Source organism: Coregonus clupeaformis, unplaced genomic scaffold (assembly GCF_020615455.1).
Source record: "Coregonus clupeaformis isolate EN_2021a unplaced genomic scaffold, ASM2061545v1 scaf0160, whole genome shotgun sequence".
Taxonomy (NCBI): domain Eukaryota; kingdom Metazoa; phylum Chordata; class Actinopteri; order Salmoniformes; family Salmonidae; genus Coregonus; species Coregonus clupeaformis.
The window spans coordinates 517501-540139 of NW_025533615.1; the positions used below are offsets into that span (position 1 = coordinate 517501).

The following is a 22639-nucleotide window of genomic DNA, read 5'->3' on the forward strand; positions in this document are numbered from 1 at the left end:
CTGAAATAAATTCATTAGGCCCTAATCTATGGATTTCACATGACTGGGAATATAAATATGCACCTGTTGTTCATAGACACCTTCAAAAGAAAAAAAGGTAGGGCCGTGGATCAGAAAACCAGTCAGTATCTGGTGTGACCACCATTTGCCTCATGCAGCGTGACACATCTCCTTCACAGAGTTGATCCGGCTGTTGATTGTGGCCTGTGGAATGTTGTCCCACTCCTCTTCAATGGCTGTGCGAAGCTACTGGATATTGACGGGAACTAGAACACGCTGTCGCACACGTCGATCCAGAGCAACCCAAACATGCTCAATGGGTGACATGTTTGGTGAGTATGCAGGCCATGGATGAACTGGGACATTTTCAGCTTCCAGGAATTGTGTACAGATCCTTGCGACATGGGGCCGTGCATTAACATACTGAAACATGAGGTGATGGCGGCGGATGAATGGCACGACAATGGGCCTCAGGATCTCATCATGGTATCTCTGTGCATTGAAATTGGCAGCAATAAAATGCAATTGTGTTCGTTGTCAGTAGATTATGCCTGCCCACCGTCACCATGGGGCACTCTGTTCACAACGTTGACGCTCGCCCACACGACGCCGTACACGCTGTCTGCCATCTGCCCGGTACAGTTGAAACCGGGACTCATTCGTGAAGAGCACATTTCTCCAGCTTACCAGTGTCCATCGAAGATGAGTGTTTGCCCACTGAAGACGGTTACGACGCCGAACTGCAGTCAGGTCAAGACCCTGGTGAGGATGACGAGCACGCAGATGAGCTTCCCTGAGACGGTTTCTGACAGTTTGTGCAGAAATTCTTCAGTTGTGCAAACCCACAGTTTCATCAGCTGTCTGGGTGGCTGGTCTCAGACGATCCCGCAGGTGAAGAAGCCGGATGTGGAGGTCCTGGGCTGGTCGGTTGGACATACTGCCAAATTCTCTAAAACGTTGGAGGCGTAGAGAACTGAACATTAAATTCTCTGGCAACAGCTCTGTTGGACATTCCTGCAGTCATGTCAATTGCACGCTCCCTCAACTTGACATCTGTGGCATTGTGTTGTGTGACAAAACTGCACATTTTAGAGTGGTCTTTTATTGTCCCCAGCACAAGGTGCACCTGTGTAATGATCACGCTGTTTAATCAGCTTCTTGATATGACACACCTGTCAGGTGGATGGATTATCTTGGCAAGGAGAAATGCTCACTAACGGGGACGTAAATACATTTGTGCACAACATTTTAGAGAAATAAGCTTTTTGTGCGTATGGAACATTTCTGGAATATTTTATTTCAGCTCATGAAACACGGGACCAACACTTTATACGTTGCATTTATATTTTTGGTTCAGTGTACATCGCTAAGCAAGCCAGATTGACTAGTGTATGGAGTAACGTTAGCTAACGCTAGCTAACGTATTATACAGGTTGGTGTTGGACTATTTACTTGACTAGCTAGCTGTGCTTTGTGGGAGGATGTGGGCTTGCTATTTTGTCAACATTGAGTTGCACGAACCGTCCATACAGCAAAGCAAACGTTACAGCCTTGTTGGCTTATCGCCCCTACAATAATCTATGGCAACCGCATAATGAAACCATCGCCCAGGAAAATACACAACAACACCAAGAGGATAGGTACTGCTCTGTGTGTGTGTGTGTGTGTGTGTGTGTGTGTGTGTGTGTGTGTGTGTGTGTGTGTGTGTGTGTGTGTGTGTGTGTGTGTGTGTGTGTGTGTGTGTGTGTGTGTGTGTGTGTGTGTGTGTGCGAGCTAGTGTCCTGTCCTTCACCTTCAGAGCTCTGTGATGTGTGATCTTTGTTTAACAGGAGTCTAACAATCAGCATACTTAACTGTAGTGTATTATTAGCTACAGTACCTTGATCTTCAGCTGGTTCTCCTGGTCCTTGGCCCTCTCCTGCTCCAGTCTCCTGGTGAGCTCCTCCCTGGGGCCTAGCTCCTGCTGTTCCGCCAGACGCCTCAGACGACCCAGGGACGACTGGCTACGCTGCAGCTGCTCCTGGAGGGACGATGGAGGACAGGCAGGCAGACAGGCAGGCAGGCAGGCAGGCAGATAGGCAGACAGACAGATAGACAGGCAGGCAGACAGACAGACAGACAGACAGGCAGACAGACAGACAGACAGGCAGACAGACAGACAGACAGACAGACAGACAGACAGACAGACAGACAGACAGGCAGGCAGGCAGGCAGGCAGGCAGACAGACAGACAGATAGACAGGCAGACAGACAGACAGACAGGCAGACAGGCAGACAGATAGGCAGACAGACAGACAGGCAGGCAGGCAGGCAGGCAGGCAGGCAGGCAGCCAGGCAGGCAGGCAGCCAGCCAGATAAACAGGCAGACAGGCAGACAGATAGGCAGACAGGCAGACAGGCAGACAGATAGACAGATAGACAGACAGATAGACAGGCAGATAGACAGGCAGATAGTCAGACAGGCAGGCAGACAGGCAGGCAGGCAGACAGGCACCTCTGGTCAGCTCACACTTAAACCTATTTTATTTATTTTCACTCTTCTACAAAAAGCAAACACTTTCTGTATTTAGATCTGGCCAGTATGAGCCCTCTGGCATTCCGTACCTGTGTGTCTTTGAGTCGCCTCTCAGCGTCCCGCTCCCTCTCCTGTGTCCGCCGTAGACGTTCCCGCAGAGCTGTGGTCTCGTTGGCGTGGCGCGACAGCAGCTGGGCGATCTCGCTCTCTGTGTCGTCGTAACGCTGCAGCGCCCTCTCCTGGCGGTGCTGGAGCTTTAGGAATCACACACACACGGACGGGCTCATTATGATAGAGGACTGGAATCACACACACACGGACGGGCTCATTATGATAGAGGACTGGAATCACACACACGGACGGGCTCATTATGATAGAGGACTGGAATCACACACACGGACGGGCTCATTATGATAGAGGACTGGAATCACACACACGGACGGGCTCATTATGATAGATAGAGGACTGGAATCACACACACACGGACGGGCTCATTATGATAGAGGACTGGAATCACACACACACGGACGGGCTCATTATGATAGAGGACTGGAATCACACACACACGGACGGGCTCATTATGATAGAGGACTGGAATCACACACACACGGACGGGCTCATTATGATAGAGGACTGGAATCACACACACACGGACGGGCTCATTATGATAGAGGACTGGAATCACACACACACGGACGGGCTCATTATGATAGAGGACTGGAATCACACACACACGGACGGGCTCATTATGATAGAGGACTGATCTTTGTATCTGTGCCATTATGGAATCTGTGACAGCACGGACAGCACCATTGAGGCTATCTCCATTTCAAAGTGTGGCCACTAGATGGCAGTGATATAGCTTAAAGCCATTTACAAATCATAGGCAACCCAATATGAAAAACACAATGCTCTGATCATTGGCTGATCGCACCCAACCAATAGGAAACCCTACCCAGTTGGTTACTTTAAAATGGTGGAAGCCCTTGGCAATGCCCATGCTAAAACGGGTTTTATCCATCTAGAGTCCTCTATCTATTTCTACGGACAGGCTTTATTAAAGTAACTGTCCAATGAGAATTACATTGGAGGGACGCAGGGCGACTAAGTACCGTCGCTTCTACGTGATTTAGAGTTAGAAAAACCTGGGAATTGTTTTAAAGTTACTGGAATTGAAAAGCTCAACCCTACTCAGAACATTAGACAATACCTGTCTGGGGTCAGGGTTAGGGTCATGTTTCGGGTTAGTTAGGTTACCTGTCTGACGACAGGGTTAGGGGTTTGGGTTAGTTAGGTTACCTGTCTGAGGGTCAGGGTTAGGGGTTTGGGTTAGTTAGGTTACCTGTCTGAGGGTCAGGGTTAGGGGTTAGGGTTAGTTAGGTTACCTGTCTGAGGGTCAGGGTTAGGGGTTTGGGTTAGTTAGGTTACCTGTCTGAGGGTCAGGGTTAGGGTTAGTTAGGTTACCTGTCTGAGGGTCAGGGTTAGGGGTTAGGGTTAGTTAGGTTACCTGTCTGAGGGTCAGGGTTAGGGGTTTGGGTTAGTTAGGTTACCTGTCTGAGGACAGGGTTAGGGGTCAGGGTTAGTTAGGTTACCTGTCTGAGGGTCAGGGTTAGGGGTTTGGGTTAGTTAGGTTACCTGTCTGAGGGTCAGGGTTAGGGTTAGTTAGGTTACCTGTCTGAGGGTCAGGGTTAGGGGTTTGGGTTAGTTAGGTTACCTGTCTGAGGGTCAGGGTTAGGGTTAGTTAGGTTACCTGTCTGAGGGTCAGGGTTAGGGGTCAGGGTTAGTTAGGTTACCTGTCTGAGGGTCAGGGTTAGGGGTTTGGGTTAGTTAGGTTACCTGTCTGAGGGTCAGGGTTAGGGTTAGTTAGGTTACCTGTCTGAGGGTCAGGGTTAGGGGTTTGGGTTAGTTAGGTTACCTGTCTGAGGGTCAGGGTTAGGGGTTTGGGTTAGTTAGGTTACCTGTCTGAGGGTCAGGGTTAGGGTTAGTTAGGTTACCTGTCTGAGGGTCAGGGTCAGGGGTCAGGGTTAGTTAGGTTACCTGTCTGAGGGTCAGGGTTAGGGGTTTGGGTTAGTTAGGTTACCTGTCTGAGGGTCAGGGTCAGGGGTCAGGGTTAGTTAGGTTACCTGTCTGAGGGTCAGGGTTAGGGGTCAGGGTTAGTTAGGTTACCTGTCTGAGGGTCAGGGTCAGGGGTCAGGGTTAGTTAGGTTACCTGTCTGAGGGTCAGGGTCAGGGGTCAGGGTTAGTTAGGTTACCTGTCTGAGGGTCAGGGTTAGGGGTCAGGGTTAGTTAGGTTACCTGTCTGAGGGTCAGGGTTAGGGGTCAGGGTTAGTTAGGTTACCTGTCTGAGGGTCAGGGTTAGGGGTCAGGGTTAGTTAGGTTACCTGTCTGAGGGTCAGGGTTAGGGGTTTGGGTTAGTTAGGTTACCTGTCTGAGGGTCAGGGTTAGGGGTCAGGGGTCAGGGTTAGTTAGGTTACCTGTCTGAGGACGCGGTTCTCCTTGGTGAGTAGGTCAGTGTGGAGCTGTAGCTCTGCCAGGGCGTTGCGTAGCTCATTAATCTTCAGCAGGCGGGCCGACAGCATGCGCTTGGTCACCAGGTCAAGATCTTTAGGGGGCGCCGTGGAGTCCTTGACCAGGCTCTGGGACCCGGTCCTTACCCCCCAACGCTGAGGTCGCTGGGGCTGGGCACCCACACGGGGAGGGCGAGACACACCCCGACGCACGCCTACAGAGGGGAAACACACAATACAAACTGTGACGCACACCTGGGGGACACACACAACAAAGGACAATGGTCTCATGAAACTCTGCATCACTCCCTACGTAAAGGACGTCACGCTGCTTGCTTAGCCAGTGCCACTTCCTCCTGATTCAGCACATAGCTGGATCCAACCCGGGCCATCTGCTTTACAAACACACGACTGTCCTCCCTCAAGCGTCTCTACAGGTCGCGCCACTCAAAAGCTAGCTCTTAAATGTGTTACACCTACATAACAACTAGGACATCTCTATGTGTTACACCTACATAACAACTAGGACATCTCTATGTGTTACACCTACATCACAACTAGGACATCTCTATGTGTTACACCTACATCACAACTAGGACATCTCTATGTGTTACACCTACATAACAACTAGGACATCTCTATGTGTTACATCTACATAACAACTAGGACATCTCTATGTGTTACACCTACATAACAACTAGGACATCTCTATGTGTTACACCTACATAGCAACTAGGACATCTCTATGTGTTACACCTACATAACAACTAGGACATCTCTATGTGTTACACCTACATAACAACTAGGACATCTCTATGTGTTACACCTACATAACAACTAGGACATCTCTATGTGTTACACCTACATAACAACTAGGACATCTCTATGTGTTACACCTACATAACAACTAGGACATCTCTATGTGTTACACCTACATAACAACTAGGACATCTCTATGTGTTACACCTACATAACAACTAGGACATCTCTATGTGTTACACCTACATCACAACTAGGACATCTCTATGTGTTACACCTACATAACAACTAGGACATCTCTATGTGTTACACCTACATAACAACTAGGACATCTCTATGTGTTACACCTACATAACAACTAGGACATCTCTATGTGTTACACCTACATAACAACTAGGACATCTCTATGTGTTACACCTACATAACAACTAGGACATCTCTATGTGTTACACCTACATAACAACTAGGACATCTCTATGTGTTACACCTACATAACAACTAGGACATCTCTATGTGTTACACCTACATAACAACTAGGACATCTCTATGTGTTACACCTACATCACAACTAGGACATCTCTATGTGTTACACCTACACAACAACTAGGACATCTCTATGTGTTACACCTACATAACAACTAGGACATCTCTATGTGTTACACCTACATCACAACTAGGACATCTCTATGTGTTACACCTACATCACAACTAGGACATCTCTATGTGTTACACCTACATCACAACTAGGACATCTCTATGTGTTACACCTACATAACAACTAGGACATCTCTATGTGTTACACCTACATAACAACTAGGACATCTCTATGTGTTACACCTACATAACAACTAGGACATCTCTATGTGTTACACCTACATCACAACTAGGATATCTCTATGTGTTACACCTACATAACAACTAGGACATCTCTATGTGTTACACCTACATAACAACTAGGACATCTCTATGTGTTACACCTACATAACAACTAGGACATCTCTATGTGTTACACCTACATAACAACTAGGACATCTCTATGTGTTACACCTACATAACAACTAGGACATCTCTATGTGTTATACCTACATAACAACTAGGACATCTCTATGTGTTACACCTACATCACAACTAGGACATCTCTATGTGTTACACCTACATCACAACTAGGACATCTCTATGTGTTACACCTACATAACAACTAGGACATCTCTATGTGTTACACCTACATAACAACTAGGACATCTCTATGTGTTACACCTACATAACAACTAGGACATCTCTATGTGTTACACCTACATCACAACTAGGATATCTCTATGTGTTACACCTACATAACAACTAGGACATCTCTATGTGTTACACCTACATAACAACTAGGACATCTCTATGTGTTACACCTACATAACAACTAGGACATCTCTATGTGTTACACCTACATAACAACTAGGACATCTCTATGTGTTACACCTACATAACAACTAGGACATCTCTATGTGTTATACCTACATAACAACTAGGACATCTCTATGTGTTACACCTACATAACAACTAGGACATCTCTATGTGTTACACCACACGGGTGTGTGTGGGTGTGTGTGTGTGTGTGTGTGTGTGTGTGTGTGTGTGTGTGTGTGTGTGTGTGTGTGTGTGTGTGTGTGTGTGTGTGTGTACGGTACCTGTTTTGTGTAGGGGACTGCTGGAGACCCTCTTGGCGCGGGGTCCCGCTCGGCGAGGGCTCGGGGAGGGCGTGCGGGAGTAGGGAGACAGCGTGTGTTCTGAGGGTGTTAGGTTCTCGTAGTCCTCCGAGTAGAATGAGCTGCTCCTCCTGCGCTCTCCGTCTGACATGCGGTCCCGTTCCGGATCCAGTTCCAGTGTCTTACCCTGGTCCCCAGCACAGCTGTCCCTCTCATACCTTTCTCCGTCCCGACTCTTGTCCCGTTTCAGAGTTCGGACCGACGCCTCGGAATCTTTCCCAGCCGTGCTCCTGCGGGACTGGCGACTCTGGCGTTCTGCATCTCGGTTGTCCTCGTAAGGGTGGGGAATTTTCTCTGTATCCATGCTGTCCCTCTGACAGGAGATTCTGCATGGACGGATACACAGAAGAAGTCATCAGATGATTCAGATGAGTCATATTGTAACACTGACTGTAGCTATCTACCAGTCAATAACATATTACACTGTAACACTGACTGTAGCTATCTACCAGTCAATAACATATTACACTGTAACACTGACTGTAGCTATCTACCAGTCAATAACATATTACACTGTAACACTGACTGTAGCTATCTACCAGTCAATAACATATCACACTGTATCACTGACTGTAGCTATCTACCAGTCAATAACATATCACACTGTATCACTGACTGTAGCTATCTACCAGTCAATAACATATCACACTGTATCACTGACTGTAGCTATCTACCAGTCAATAACATATCACACTGTATCACTGACTGTAGCTATCTACCAGTCAATAACATATTACACTGTATCACTGACTGTAGCTATCTACCAGTCAATAACATTGATATAACCTAGTGTGTATCCAAAATGCCACCGTCTGCCCTATATAGTGCACTCATTTTGACCAGAGCCCTTTTTGACTCCGGTCAAAAGTAGCTAGTGAATAGGGTGCCATTTGTGACAGAGCCTTAACACATTCTCTTAAGGCATTAGTGGGTAAGAGCGTTGTGCCAGTAACCGAAAGGTCGCTGGTTCTAATCCCCGAGCCGACTAGGTGAAAAATCTGTCGATGTGCCCTTGAGCAAGGCACTTAACCCTAATTGCTCCTGTAAGTCGCTCTGGATAAGAGCGTCTGCTAAATGATGTAAATGTAAATGTAAAGGCATAACATCCTAGCCTAGTCATTCTGTTGACTGCTTTAGCCATTTTGTCATTGTATTTCACAATAATGCAATTCAATAGGCCAATGTTTTTGGACAGGTCTGAGAAGCTTTCACATCTGACTGGAAATATAACCAAATGTGATTCAGTTCAACATCCTTAGTTACAACATCCTTAGTTACAACACCCATATTCCTAAAGTTAGACAACATAAATATCAAACATATTAGCCTCAAGAATAGGAGTTAGGAAACGTCATGTCCGTGGTTGGTCGGTTGCATCCCAATTGCCACCCTATTCCCTATAGCCTGTAGTGCACTACGTTTAACCCATAGTGCTCTGGCTAAAGTAGTGCACTATGAAGGGAATAGGGTGAGTTTTGCTGCATTGTGTGCCTTGGTCACTAAGAAACAGAGGTACTACAGAGTTGAAATGTCCATGAGGTGATGAGGATGGTGTACTGTAGGGCTGGGAATTGCCAGGGACCTCGCGATACAATATTATCGCGATTATTCTCACGATTCTCACGATTCTATATGTATTGAGATTCGATACTGTGATTTTATTTTTGATTGGATGTTCCAAACACATTGCTCACCATATGTCTGCTGCAGAGGGACAAGAGAGAGCCATCAGAAAACGAGCGCTGAAAATAAACTGGCTCCTTATTTAAAAAGAAGATGGATAACAGGCTATGAAGGAACAATACTGGAGTTCTGCTGCAGGTAGAGCCAACTAGCGCAAAAATAATATGCCTACTCTCCGCTGTAGTCCTAGTAATACAACTGATCAAAGCATCCTACTCTCCGCTGTAGTCCTAGTAATACAACTGATCAAAGCATCCTACTCTCCGCTGTAGTCCTAGTAATACAACTGATCAAAGCATCCTACTCTCCGCTGTAGTCCTAGTAAATCAACTGATCAAAGCATCCTACTCTCCGCTGTAGTCCTAGTAATACAACTGATCAAAGCATCCTACTCTCCGCTGTAGTCCTAGTAATACAACTGATCAAAGCATCCTACTCTCCGCTGTAGTCCTAGTAATACAACTGATCAAAGCATCCTACTCTCCGCTGTAGTCCTAGTAATACAACTGATCAAAGCATCCTGCTCTCCGCTGTAGTCCTAGTAATACAACTGATCAAAGCATCCTACTCTCCGCTGTAGTCCTAGTAATACAACTGATCAAAGCATCCTGCTCTCCGCTGTAGTCCTAGTAATACAACTGATCAAAGCATCCTACTCTCCGCTGTAGTCCTAGTAATACAACTGATCAAAGCATCCTACTCTCCGCTGTAGTCCTAGTAATACAACTGATCAAAGCATCCTACTCTCCGCTGTAGTCCTAGTAATACAACTGATCAAAGCATCCTACTCTCCGCTGTAGTACTAGTAATACAACTGATCAAAGCATCCTACTCTCCGCTGTAGTACTAGTAATACAACTGATCAAAGCATCCTACTCTCCGCTGTAGTCCTAGTAATACAACTGATCAAAGCATCCTACTCTCCGCTGTAGTCCTAGTAATACAACTGATCAAAGCATCCTACTCTCCGCTGCTAACCTTATGCCTAACCCTAACCCCACTGCTAACCTTATGCCTAACTCTGACCTTAACCACACTGCTAACATTATGCCTAACCCTAACCCTAACCCCACTGCTAACCTTATGCCTAACCCTAACCATCGGTTTTTTTGGGTAGCGGACTCTTTTCGTTGCATTCCACCCAGAGAGGAAGTCCGGTCGTCACTAGTTACCACAGCCACAACGTAATAAACCCCACTTATTTCTACAATTGATCTTCTTAAAATGTGATTTTAAACCTAACCTTCACCACACTGGTAACCTTATGCCTAACCCTAACCTTAACCCCACTGCTAACCTTATGCCTAACCCTAACCTTAACCCCACTGCTAACATTATGCCTAACCCCACTGCTAACCTTATGCCTAACCCTAACCCCACTGCTAACCTTATGCCTAACCCTAACCTTAACCCCACTGCTAACCTTATGCCTAACCCTAACCCCACTGCTAACCTTATGCCTAACTCTGACCTTAACCACACTGCTAACATTATGCCTAACCCTAACCCTAACCCCACTGCTAACCTTATGCCTAACCCTAACCTTAAATTAAACCTAAAAAGCAAATGTTTGTTTTCATTACTTTTTTCAATATACACAATTCTGGCTTTGTGGCTGTAGTAACTAGTGGAAACCAGGAAGTCCGTCTTGTGTAGTGTACATCCACTAGGGGTCTTGGGGAGCCTGAGTAGCTTACCAAGCTATCGAAGACATTAAGCATAGAAAACAGGACTAGCCTGACATGTACTGTAGCTAGTATTGTTAAACAGGCAAATAACACTGGATACGGTGTTAAATGCCTGTTTACAAGCAAAACATGACCCTCTATGACAGGGTTGCCCAACTGGCAGCTCACAAAAAAGAAGGCACAGTGATGCCGAAACGTTGGTGTTTTACCCAATACATTACTGGGAGTTTATATATATATATAAAGTGCATTCAGAAAGTATTCAGAACCATTGACTTTTTCCACATTTTGTTACGTTACAGCCTTATTCTAAAATGTATTTAAAAGTTGTTTTTTGTTGAAGCACCTTTTGGAAGCGATTACAGACTGGAGTCTTCTTGGGTATGACGCTACAAGCTTGGCACACGTGTATTTGGGGAGTTTCTCCCATTCTTCTCTGCAGATCCTCTCAAGCTCTGTCAAGTTGGATGGGGAGCGTCACTGCACAGCTATTTTCAGGTCTCTCCAGAGATGTTCGATCGGGTTCAAGTCTAGACTCTGGCTGGGCCACTCAAGGACATTCAGAGACTTGTTGTCCAAAGCCACCCCTGCGTTGTCTTGGCTGTGTGCTTAGGGTCGTTGTCCTGTTGGAAGGTGAACCTTCACCCCAGTCTGAGTTCCTGAGCACTCGGGAGCAGCTTTTCATCAAGGATCTCTCTGTACTTTGCTCCGTTCATCTTTCCCTCGATCCTGACTAGTTTCCCAGTCCCTGCCGCTGAAAAACCTCTCCACAGCATGATGCTGCCACCACCATGCTTCACCGTAGGGATGGTGCCAGGTTTCCTCCAGACGTGACGCTTGGCATTCAGGCCAAAGAGTTCAATCTTGGTTTCATCAGACCAGAGAATTTTGTTTCTCATGGTCTGAGAGTCCTTTGGGTGGCTTTTGACAAACTCCAAGCGGGCTGTCATGTGCCTTTTACTGAAGAGTGGCTTCCATCAGGCCACTCTACCATAAAGGCCTGATTGGTGGAGTGCTGCAAAGATGGTTGCCCTTCTGGAAGGTTCTCCCATCTCCACAGAGGAACTCTGGAGCTCTGTCAGAGTGACCATCGGGTTCTTGGTAACCTCCCTGACCAAGGCCATTCTCCCCCGATTGCTCAGTTTGGCCGGGCGGCCAGCTCTAGGAAGAGTCTTGGTGGTTCCAAACTTCTTCCATTTAAGAATGATGGAGGCCACTGTGTTCTTGGGGACCTTCAATGCTGCAGAAATGTTTTGGTACCCTTCCCCAGATCTGTGCCTCGACACGATCCTGTCTCAGAGCTCTAGGACAATTCCTTCGGCCTCATGGCATGGTTTTTATTCTGACATGCACTGTCAACTGTGGGACCTTATATAGACAGGTGTGTGCCTTTCCAAATCATGTCCAATCAATTGAATTTACCACAGGTGGACTCCAATCAAGTTGCAGAAACATCTCAAGGATGATCAATTAAAACAGGATGCACCTGAGCTCAATTTCAAGTCTCATAGCAAAGGGTTATATATGTTTGGGCTTCTTGCGGTCAATTTGCACTCTACAAATTATTTGTAATTATGTTCCGGCCCCCCGACCATCCGCTTATGAAAACATCGGCCCGCGGCTGAATCTAGTTGATGAACCCCTGCTCTATGAATTGCAATTGCTAGAGCTTAAACTGCTCTTACTACTCAGGAGGATGTCCTTCTTCAGGACATGCCAGATAGCCTGGTACAGTCTGTTAGTGACAGAGGCTAGTCTGTTAGCGACAGAGGCTAGTCTGTTAGCGACAGAGGCTAGTCTGTTAGCGACAGAGGCTAGTCTGTTAGCAGCAGAGGCTAGTCTGTTAGCAGCAGAGGCTAGTCTGTTAGCGACAGAGGCTAGTCTGTTAGCGACAGAGGCTAGTCTGTTAGCAGCAGAGGCTAGTCTGTTAGCGACAGAGGCTATTCTGTTAGCGACAGAGGCTAGTCTGTTAGCGACAGAGGCTAGTCTGTTAGCGACAGAGGCTAGTCTGTTAGCGGCAGAGGCTAGTCTGTTAGCGACAGAGGCTATTCTGTTAGCGACAGAGGCTAGTCTGTTAGCGACAGAGGCTAGTCTGTTAGCGACAGAGGCTAGTCTGTTAGCGACAGAGGCTATTCTGTTAGCGACAGGCCACTTGTAGCGAGGGAGTAAGGGGAGAAGGGGCAGCTAACGTTAATCAGCCCAAAACAACTGTCTCCCACCTGGACTACCTTAATAACATCACTTTACAGTCATTGACACCCCATGACTTTTTCCACATTTTGTTGTGTCACTGGCCTACACACAATACCCCATAATGTCAAAGTGGAATTATGTTTTTAGAAATTTTTACAAATTAATTAAAAATTAAAAGCTGAAATGTCTTGGGTCAATAAGTATTCAACCCGTTGTTATGGCAAGCCTAAATAAGTTCAGGAGTAAAAATTGGCTTAACAAGTCACATAATACTAAATGTAAGTCACTCTGGATAAGAGCGTCTGCTAAATGACTAAAATGTAAAATGTAAATGTATAATAAGTAGCATGGGGTCACTGTGTGCAATAATAGTGTTTAACATGATTTTTGAATGACTACCTCATCTCTGTACACCACACATACAATTATCTGTAAGGTCCCTCAGTCGAGCAGTGAATTTCAAACACAGGTTCAACCACAAAGACCAGGGAGGTTTTCCAACGCCTCGCAAAGAAGCCCACCTATTGGTAGATGGATAAAAATAAGGCACTAAAGTAAAACTTTATGTCCTGAATACAAAGTGTTATGTTTTTAGGCTAATTCAACACGACACATCATCCGAGTACCACTCTTCATATTTTCAAGCATGGTGGTGGCTGCATCATGTTATGGGTATGCTTGTCATCAACAAGGACTAGGGAGTTTTTTAGGATTAAATAAACGGAATAGAGGTAAGCACAGGCAAAACCCTAGAGGAAAACCTGGTTCAGTCTGTTTTTCAACAGACACCAGGAGACAAATTCACCTTTCAGCAGGACAATAACCTGAAACACAAGGCCGAATATACACTGGCGTTGCTTACCAAGACGACTTTGAATGTTCCTGAGTGGTTACAGTTTTGACTTAAAATGGCTTATAAATCTATGGCAAGACTTTAAAATGGCTGTCTAGCAATGATCAACAACCAACTTAACAGAGCTTGAAGAATTAAAAAAAGAATAATGTGCAAATATTGTACAATCCAGGTGTGCAAAGCTCTTAAAGACTTACCCAGAAAGAATCACAGCTGTAATGGCTGCCAAAGGTGATTCTAACATGTATTGACTCAGGGGTGTGAATCCTTATGTAAATGAGCTATTTCTGTATTTCATTCTGAATAAATTTGCACAATTTCTAAAACCATGTTTTCACAGTCATGATGGGGTATTTATTGTGTGTAAATGGTTGAGAAAATATATATATTTAATCCATTTATAATTCAGGCTGTAACAAAACAAAATGTGGAATAAGTGAAGGCACTGTTTGTCATCCACCCACCCCACAACACGCAACCACCTGCTCAGTTTAAAAATAGAATATCAGTTAGCTATTATTAGTCTTAGTTCGAATCCCTTGAGTTGGATGTCATCTGGACATGTCCGCCTCCGTGGAAGATCACTGTCCAGCCCCACATGAACTATCATCAATTACTGAATCCTTGTTTTTTGTTTTGTTTTAAAAATGCCTTTGACATTCTTCATTTAATGAAAAACAAAAATGCCTTTGACATTCTTCATTTAATGAAAAACGCTACATAAAATAAATATATTATTATTATTATTAGTTTAGCTACAGCAAATTCATGGTTTCGGGAGAGCAACAAGGCAGGGTTAGGTAAATAAGAATGAACTGAAAACACTACATTGCCAGGGGTGTATTCATTAAGCCGATTCTGTTGCAAAACGTTTCGTCTGTTGCAAACGGAAAACGTTTTGCAACAAAACATAGTGTTTCTATTGGACAAATTCAGGTAGGTCCCTCCCCGTTTGGTTCTGTTTACTTCCGTTTGGGTCTTAAACAGTAAACGGTTTCCGTTGCAAGACGTAATCCCCAGCTAGCTATAGCTAGCCTCATCCATCATTGTAAACAAGCAACATGTGGCTAACGTTAGCTAGCTGCTACATCACCAGATGATCAACATTTATTTGAGTCGATTTGCTATTTGTTTAGGTTAAACGTTAAATTAAAGTTTGGAAAGAGGCATTATCAACCCACCTCGTTCAGATTACCTTGGCGTCACGTCTCCATGAATTCTCCCTTTCGCGTAATGGTCTCTGTCTTGTCAACTGGGTACCTAGCTAGTCTAGATTTCTAGCTATTTGTCTTGCTAGCTAGCTAGAGCCGGTCGTTAGCTCTGAATAGCTAACGTTAGTTAGAACGCGTTAGCTAAATTAGCAGCCGAGCTAACGTTAGCTAACAACAACAAAGCCTGCAACCCTAGTAACATTTTACCCTGCATTTATGCCAGAATATGTCCATGGCTCTCTAGCTAGTTATTTAGGATATGGGTAATTTATTGCCCTCTAATTGCTAGGGATAGGCACAGCACCCACCGCCAGCTACATAGCAGACTCCACGCCTAGCCCTTGGTCGGTCTGCTCTGGTCACTGTGACGCGGTGCCATGGCAACCCCCGTTCCACTTTATGCTGTAGTTCCATAGTTGCGCCAGAGAGAGGCGCTGTGACCACTTGTTGCATGAACTCAGATAAGAGATGATCCAGATTCATTCATTCCAGGAAACCGAAGGATCCATTCTGACAGAACGAAACGGAGAGGGATAGCCTGCAGAGCTCTATCATACTATCCAGGTCTGTGCCCAAACAGTTTGAGCTTCTACTTCTAAAAATCCACCTTTCCAGAAATAAGTCTCTCACTGTTGCCGCTTGCTACAGACCCCCCTCAGCCCCGAGCTGTGCCCTGGACACCATATGTGAATTGATTGCCCCCCATCTATCCTCAGAGTTCGAACTGCTTGGTGACCTAAACTGGGATATGCTTAACACCCCGGCCGTCCTACAATCTAAACTAGATGCCCTCAATCTCACACAAATTATCAAGGAACCTACCAGGTACAACCCTACATCTGTAAACATGGGCACCCTCATAGATATCATCCTGACTAATTTACTCTCTAAATACACCTCCGCTGTCTTCAACCAGGATCTCAGCGGTCAAACGCTCCCTAAAACACTTTAGCGAGCAGGCCTTTCTAATTGACCTGGCCCGGGTATCCTGGATGGATATTGACCTCATTCCGACAGTAGAGGATGCCTGGTTGTTCTTTAAAAGTGCTTTCCTCTCCATCTTAAATAAGCATGCCCCATTCAAAAAATTCAGAACTAAGAACAGATATAGCCCCTGGTTCACCCCAGACTTGACTGCCCTTGACCAGCACAAAAACATCCTGTGGCATACTGCATTAGCATCGAACAGCCCCCGCGATATGCAACTTTTCAGGGAAGTCAGGAACCAATATACACAATCAGTTAGGAAAGCAAAGGCTAGCTTTTTCAAACAGTAATGTGCATCCTGTAGCACTAACTCCAAAAAGTTTTGGGACACTGTAAAGTCCATGGAGAATAAGAGCACCTCCTCCCAGCTGCCCACTGCACTGAGGCTAGGAAACACTGTCACCACCGATAAATGTACGATAATCGAGAATTTCAATAAGCATTTTGCTACGGCTGGCTATGCTTTCCTACCCCTACCCCGGCCACCAGCTCTGCACCCTCCGCTGCAACTTGCCCATGCCCCCCTGCTTCTCCTTCACCCAAATTCAGACAGCTGATGTTCTGAAAGAGCTGCCAAATCTGGAGCCCTACAAATCAGCTGGGCTAGACAATCTGGACCCTTTCTAAAATTAGCCGCCGTAATTGTCGCAACCCCTACTACTAGCCTGTTCAACCTCTCTTTCGTATCGTCTGAAATCCCCAGAGATTGGAAAGCTGCCGCGGTCATCCCCCTCTTCAAAGGGGGTGACACTCTAGATTCAAACTGTTACAGACCTATATATATCCTGCCCTGCCTTTCGAAAGTATTTGAAAGCCACCGTACCTTCTCCGCTATGCAATCTGGTTTCCGAGCTGGTCATGGGTGCACCTCAGCCACGCTCAAGGTCCTAAACGATATAATAACCACGATCGATAATAGACAGTACTGTGCAGCCGTCTTCATCGACCTGGCCAAGGCTTTCGACTCTGTCAATCACAGCATTCTTATTGGCAGACTAAATAGCCTTGGTTTCTCAAATGACTGCCTCGCCTGGTTCACCAACTACTTCTCAGATAGAGTTCAATGTGTCAAATCGGAGGGCCTGTTGTCTGGACCTCTGGCAGTCTCTATGGGGGTGCCACAGGGTTCAATTCTTGGGCCAACTCTTTTCTCTGTGTATATCAATGATGTCGCTCTTGCTGCTGGTGACTCTCAGATCCACCTTTACGCAGACGACACCATTTTGTATACATCTGGCCCTTCATTGGACACTGTGTTAACAAACCTCCAAACGAGCTTCAACGCCATACAACACTCCTTCCGTAGCCTCCAACTGCTCTTAAACGCTAGTAAAACGAAATGCATGCTCTTCAATCGAACGCTGCTGGCACCCGCCCACCCGACTAGAATCACTACTCTCGGCTGGTCTAATTTAGAATATGTGGACAACTACAAATACCTTACGTTATACCGTAAACTCTCCTTCCAGACTCACATTAAGCATCTCCAATCCAAAGATAAATCTAGAATCGGCTTCCTATTTCGCAACAAAGCCTCCTTCACTCATGCTGCCAAACATGCCCTCGTAAAACTGACTATCCTACCGATCCTTGACTTTGGCGATGTCATTTACAAAATAGCCTCCAACACTCTACTCAGCAAATTGGATGTAGTCTATCACAGTGCCATCCGTTTTGTCACCAAAGCCCCATACACTACCCACCATTGTGACCTGTACGCTGTCGTTGGCTGGCCCTCACTACATATTCGTCGCCAAATCCACTGGCTCCAGGTCATCTATAAATCACTGCTAGGCAAATCCCCGCCTTATTTTAGCTCATTGGTCACCATAGCAACACCCACCCGTAGTATGCGCTCCAGCAGGTATATCTCACTGGTCATCCCCAAAGCCAACACCTCCTTTGGCCGCCATTCCTTCCAGTTCTCTGCTGCAAATGACTGGAACGAACTGCAAAAATCTCTGAAGCTGGAGACTCTCATCTCCCTCACTAACTTTAAGCATCAGTTGTCAGAGCACCTTACCGATCACTGCACCTGTACACAGCCCTTCTGAAATTAGCCCACCCAACTACCTCATCCCCATATTGTTATTTATTTTGCTCATTTGCACCCCAGTATCTCTATTTGCACATCATCTTTTGCACATCTATCATTCCAGTGTTAATACTAAATTGTAATTATTTTGCACTATGGCCTATTTATTGCCTTACCTCCATAACTTACTACATTTGCAAACACTGTATATATATTTTCTATTGTATTTTTGACTTTATGTTTTGTTTTACCCCATATGTAACTCTGTGTTGTTGTTGTTTTTATCGGACTGCTTTGCTTTATCTTGGCCAGGTCGCAGTTGTAAATGAGAACTTGTTCTCAACTGGCTTACCTGGTTAAATAAAGGTTAAATAAAATATATATATATTGCATGTAAAAAATGTGGACTTTGTAGCATTTATTGCAATGATCATAAACTGTACACACAGCACAAACGGAGAAGAATGTGAATTATTGTGAGTGCAGCAGAACGCTTTTTGGGCCTCAATGAGTTTACAGCCGAGGCATTGGTGTTTGATGCCATTCCATTTACTCCGTTCCAGCCATTATTATGAGCCGTTCCCCCCTCAGCAGCCTCCACTGAGTTCAACATCTAGTTTTGATTTACATTTGGTTGAGTTGTCAACTAACGTAAAATTCAATGTGAAATCAACAAAACATTTCACAATGTCATTGGATTTAGGTTAACATTTTGGTGAAAAAAATAAGAAATGCCCATGCATTGATTACTTTTTGCAAATCCAATTAGTTTTCCATTTCGATTCAATGTCATCACATTTATTTTTGGGGTTGAAATGACATGGAAACAACATTGATTTAACCAGTTTTTGTCCATAGGTGTCACGTTCGTTCATAGACGGGACGGACCAAGGCGCAGCGTGATATGCATACATGTTTATTTAAACTTAATAAACACTCGACAAAACAATAAACGAAACGTGACGTGACGTCGGAAGGCTATACACACAAGCCAACCTCACCGAGCACAAAACAAGATCCCACAACACAGGCAGGAAAACTGGCTGTCTACGTATGATCCCCAATCAGAGACAACGAGCGACAGCTGCCTCTGATTGGGAACCACACCCGGCCAAACATAGAAACACAAACATAGAATCAACACACACATGATATTCACACCCTGACCAAACAAACTAGAGTTCTATAGGTCAGGGCGTGACCATAGGGTTGTCCATATCTGACTTTTTTCAATACAGAGCCATATATTTAGAGATTTAGGCCAACTTCTAGATTGTTCTAATTCTAGACATTCAGTTACATAGCATTATTTAAATATTCCCCTTGTAATGTTAATGGGGAGCTAACAGGGCTGCCATAGAATGTTGCAGTGTCATGTAAATGCATCATAATGCTCATTCTAGGGTGTTCAATCAAAAACACATATTTTGACCAATGGGTAAAATAATATGTTAATTGTGTAGATAATCCTCTATGAAAACCAGTGGTCCAAACCTCATGTCTCTTCCATAATCCGTTCAAACATTATTTGAGTTTTTACCATTGTAGGATGGCCAGAATTTGGGTGACAATCAACGGAGGCCAGAGGAAAAAAAGTTGTAAAAAATCTGGAAAATTGCATGGGGTCAGCTAGGCTGGATTCTGTGAAGGTTACTGGCTACTTGACAGTCACTTTCCTGTTGAACTGTTCATCTTTCTTCTCCAATCCACAGGACATTAAACAATATAGAGGTAAGTTGGATATCAATTTTAAGACATGACATGTAGTATTTTCATATACAGTGGGGGAAAAAAGTATTTAGTCAGCCACCAATTGTGCAAGTTCTCCCACTTAAAAAGATGAGAGAGGCCTGTAATTTTCATCATAGGTACACGTCAACTATGACAGACAAAATGAGAAAAAAAAATCCAGAAAATCACATTGTAGGATTTTTTATGAATTTATTTGCAAATGATGGTGGAAAATAAGTATTTGGTCACCTACAAACAAGCAAGATTTCTGGCTCTCACAGACCTGTAACTTCTTCTTTAAGAGGCTCCTCTGTCCTCCACTCGTTACCTGTATTAATGGCACCTGTTTGAACTTGTTATCAGTATAAAAGACACCTGTCCACAACCTCAAACAGTCACACTCCAAACTCCACTATGGCCAAGACCAAAGAGCTGTCAAAGGACACCAGAAACAAAAGTGTAGACCTGCACCAGGCTGGGAAGTCTTCAAAAAATAACAGGAATTTGAAAATGAAAAGTATACTAGTATTTTCATATATTAGTATACTTTTCATTTTCAAATTCCTGTTATTTTTTTGAAGATTTCTCACAAAAACAACGGAGCACTGAGAGTATACAAAGCTTTTTATTTTCAAAGACTTTTACATTTAATTCTGCTCGTGTCATGCTAGAGACGACGACCACTAAAAGGTAAAATACGGAGAAAGTTGTTAGGAGAAACCTGCACCGCAATAGAGTACCACAGTTTGAGTCATAATTACCCATAAAACCTAGCGGTCAAACAGGTAAAAGGTTACAATTGTTTTTCCACCATTCATTTGACATCTGAAAAACAGATTTTCACCAAAGTCAAATACATTTATTGTGATAGAGGTTTCACGATCGTTTTAAGATTGTTCTATACATCAGTTGGGTTCTCTAAGCTTCAATATGAGTTCGTAAACCACGTAGCTGTGTAATAATAATAATAATTATGACCTAATATAGTCCAAATGTTTGCCTTGGAGTAAGTTGAGCAAATTGAAGTGTTTTCTTCCCCGGTGTAATGCAAGCAACAGGTAACAACAGGACCTGGCCTTTGTAAAAAAAAAAAGTGTTAGAAAAGTAAAAAGCGTTTGTTAGGTGTTAAGCCCGTGTTAAAAGATGCTTAAAATTAATAAAGAGAAATGTAGGGAATAATGGCACAGGGTTCAAGTAAAGTCACTTTCAAACTAGGGCTTTTGTGGCTAATTGAGGTAAAATAGTAATTCTGCTCATAGATTATGCATGTATGAGCTACACATTGACACATCCAGCCCAAAGCGGGAGGTTTAAAAAATAATTTTCTTAGTTATTGACCAAATACTTATTTTCCACCATAATTTGCAAATAAATTCATAAAAAATCCTACAATGTGATTTTCTGGAAAAAAAATTGATGAAAATTACAGGCCTCTCTCATCTTTTTAAGTGGGAGAACTTGCACAATTGGTGGCTGACTAAATACTTTTTTTCCCACTGTATGCACACACCACTTTTCCGTTATTTATTTTTTAGAATGTTTTGAAACAAGTTATTTTATTTTTATTTCACTTCACCAATTTTGACTATTTTGTGTATGTCCATTACATGAAATCCAAATAAAAATCAATTTAAATTACAGGTTGTAATGCAACAAAATAGGAAAAACGCCAAGGGGGATGAATACTTTTGCAAGGCACTGTACGTTTTATCACAGGGGACAATTTTAGGACTCATCATTGTAGTCTGTATAGAAAGGTGGGACGGACGTCTCTGTCTGTAAGAAGAGAGCTGCATTCTCTTTTATTTATTACAAAGCAATCTGACAGAAACTCCCTTCATATGTAACTTCATTAATTAAGTTAAGAATCATAAGTTACCAAACCCGTTCTCAGGAATGGATAACACTAGAGATCCCTTCAGTCTCCACAGATTTGGGGAAATCCGTGTTTTGTTTTTCTGCCCCTAATTTGCGGAACAATCTGCAGAGTCCTCTGCAGTTAGACGTGCTGGTGCCACTCAGGCCGTTTAAATGATTGATTGAGGACCTCCATGTAGTCGAATGTGATTGCTTTTATTAAATATGTTTTATTTTGTTATTGTGTGCTGAATTATATCGTTTTACACACATATATGTGTATGTTGTTTTAATAGTCTGTTTTTATTGTAATGTGTACAGGGCTCTGTTGTAAAATAGAATTTTAATCTCAATGTGAATCCCTGTTTTAAAGGTTAAATTAATAAGTTAAAAAAATTAAGTAAACTAGCGTTTCACTGTTAGTCTACACCTGTTGTTTACGAAGCATGTGACAAATACATTTGATTTGAACGAGTACACTCCATGGAATAGGGCTCTGGTCAAAAGCAGTGCACTACATAGGGAATAGGGTGCCATTTGGGAAGCTCAACAAGTCTGTCGCTCTTGGTGTCTTTTATCAGACCAGGCCCTTCTAACATTAGTGCTCCCTTTTCTCTGAAGATGTCCTGAACCGAACATACTACTGACTCCCAAATGGCACCCTATTCCCTATGGCCCTGGTCAAAAGGAGTGCACTACATAGGGAATAGGTGCCCTTTGAGATGCAGCCTTTGGTAGTCCTGTAATGCTCTGCAGACTGCCCTGCTCCCCTGGTCGGCGTAATCTTGTTAATGCCAGATCTCTATGGGAGAATGTCAATTGCCTACCCCTCGCGTCATCTCTCCTCGACTCTTTCTCAAAACCCA

The 22639-nt window shown here is 44.1% G+C and overlaps 1 protein-coding gene across 1 annotated transcript in view; it reads right to left on the reverse strand.

Moving 5' to 3' along the window:
* The window catches only part of lca5 (lebercilin LCA5), a 37368-nt gene extending 21667 nt beyond the window's left edge, over nt 1–15701 (reverse strand). Inside the window, exons 1-5 of the mRNA XM_041864899.2 lie at nt 15134–15701; nt 7458–7861; nt 4990–5237; nt 2605–2769; nt 1880–2020 (exon numbers count right to left, since the gene is read on the reverse strand). Coding sequence (XP_041720833.1) covers nt 1880–2020; nt 2605–2769; nt 4990–5237; nt 7458–7839 — 936 coding nt within the window. The 5' untranslated portion in view covers nt 7840–7861; nt 15134–15701. The remainder of the gene's footprint in view (nt 1–1879; nt 2021–2604; nt 2770–4989; nt 5238–7457; nt 7862–15133) is intronic.
* Nucleotides 15702–22639: the final 6938 nt, after the last annotated feature.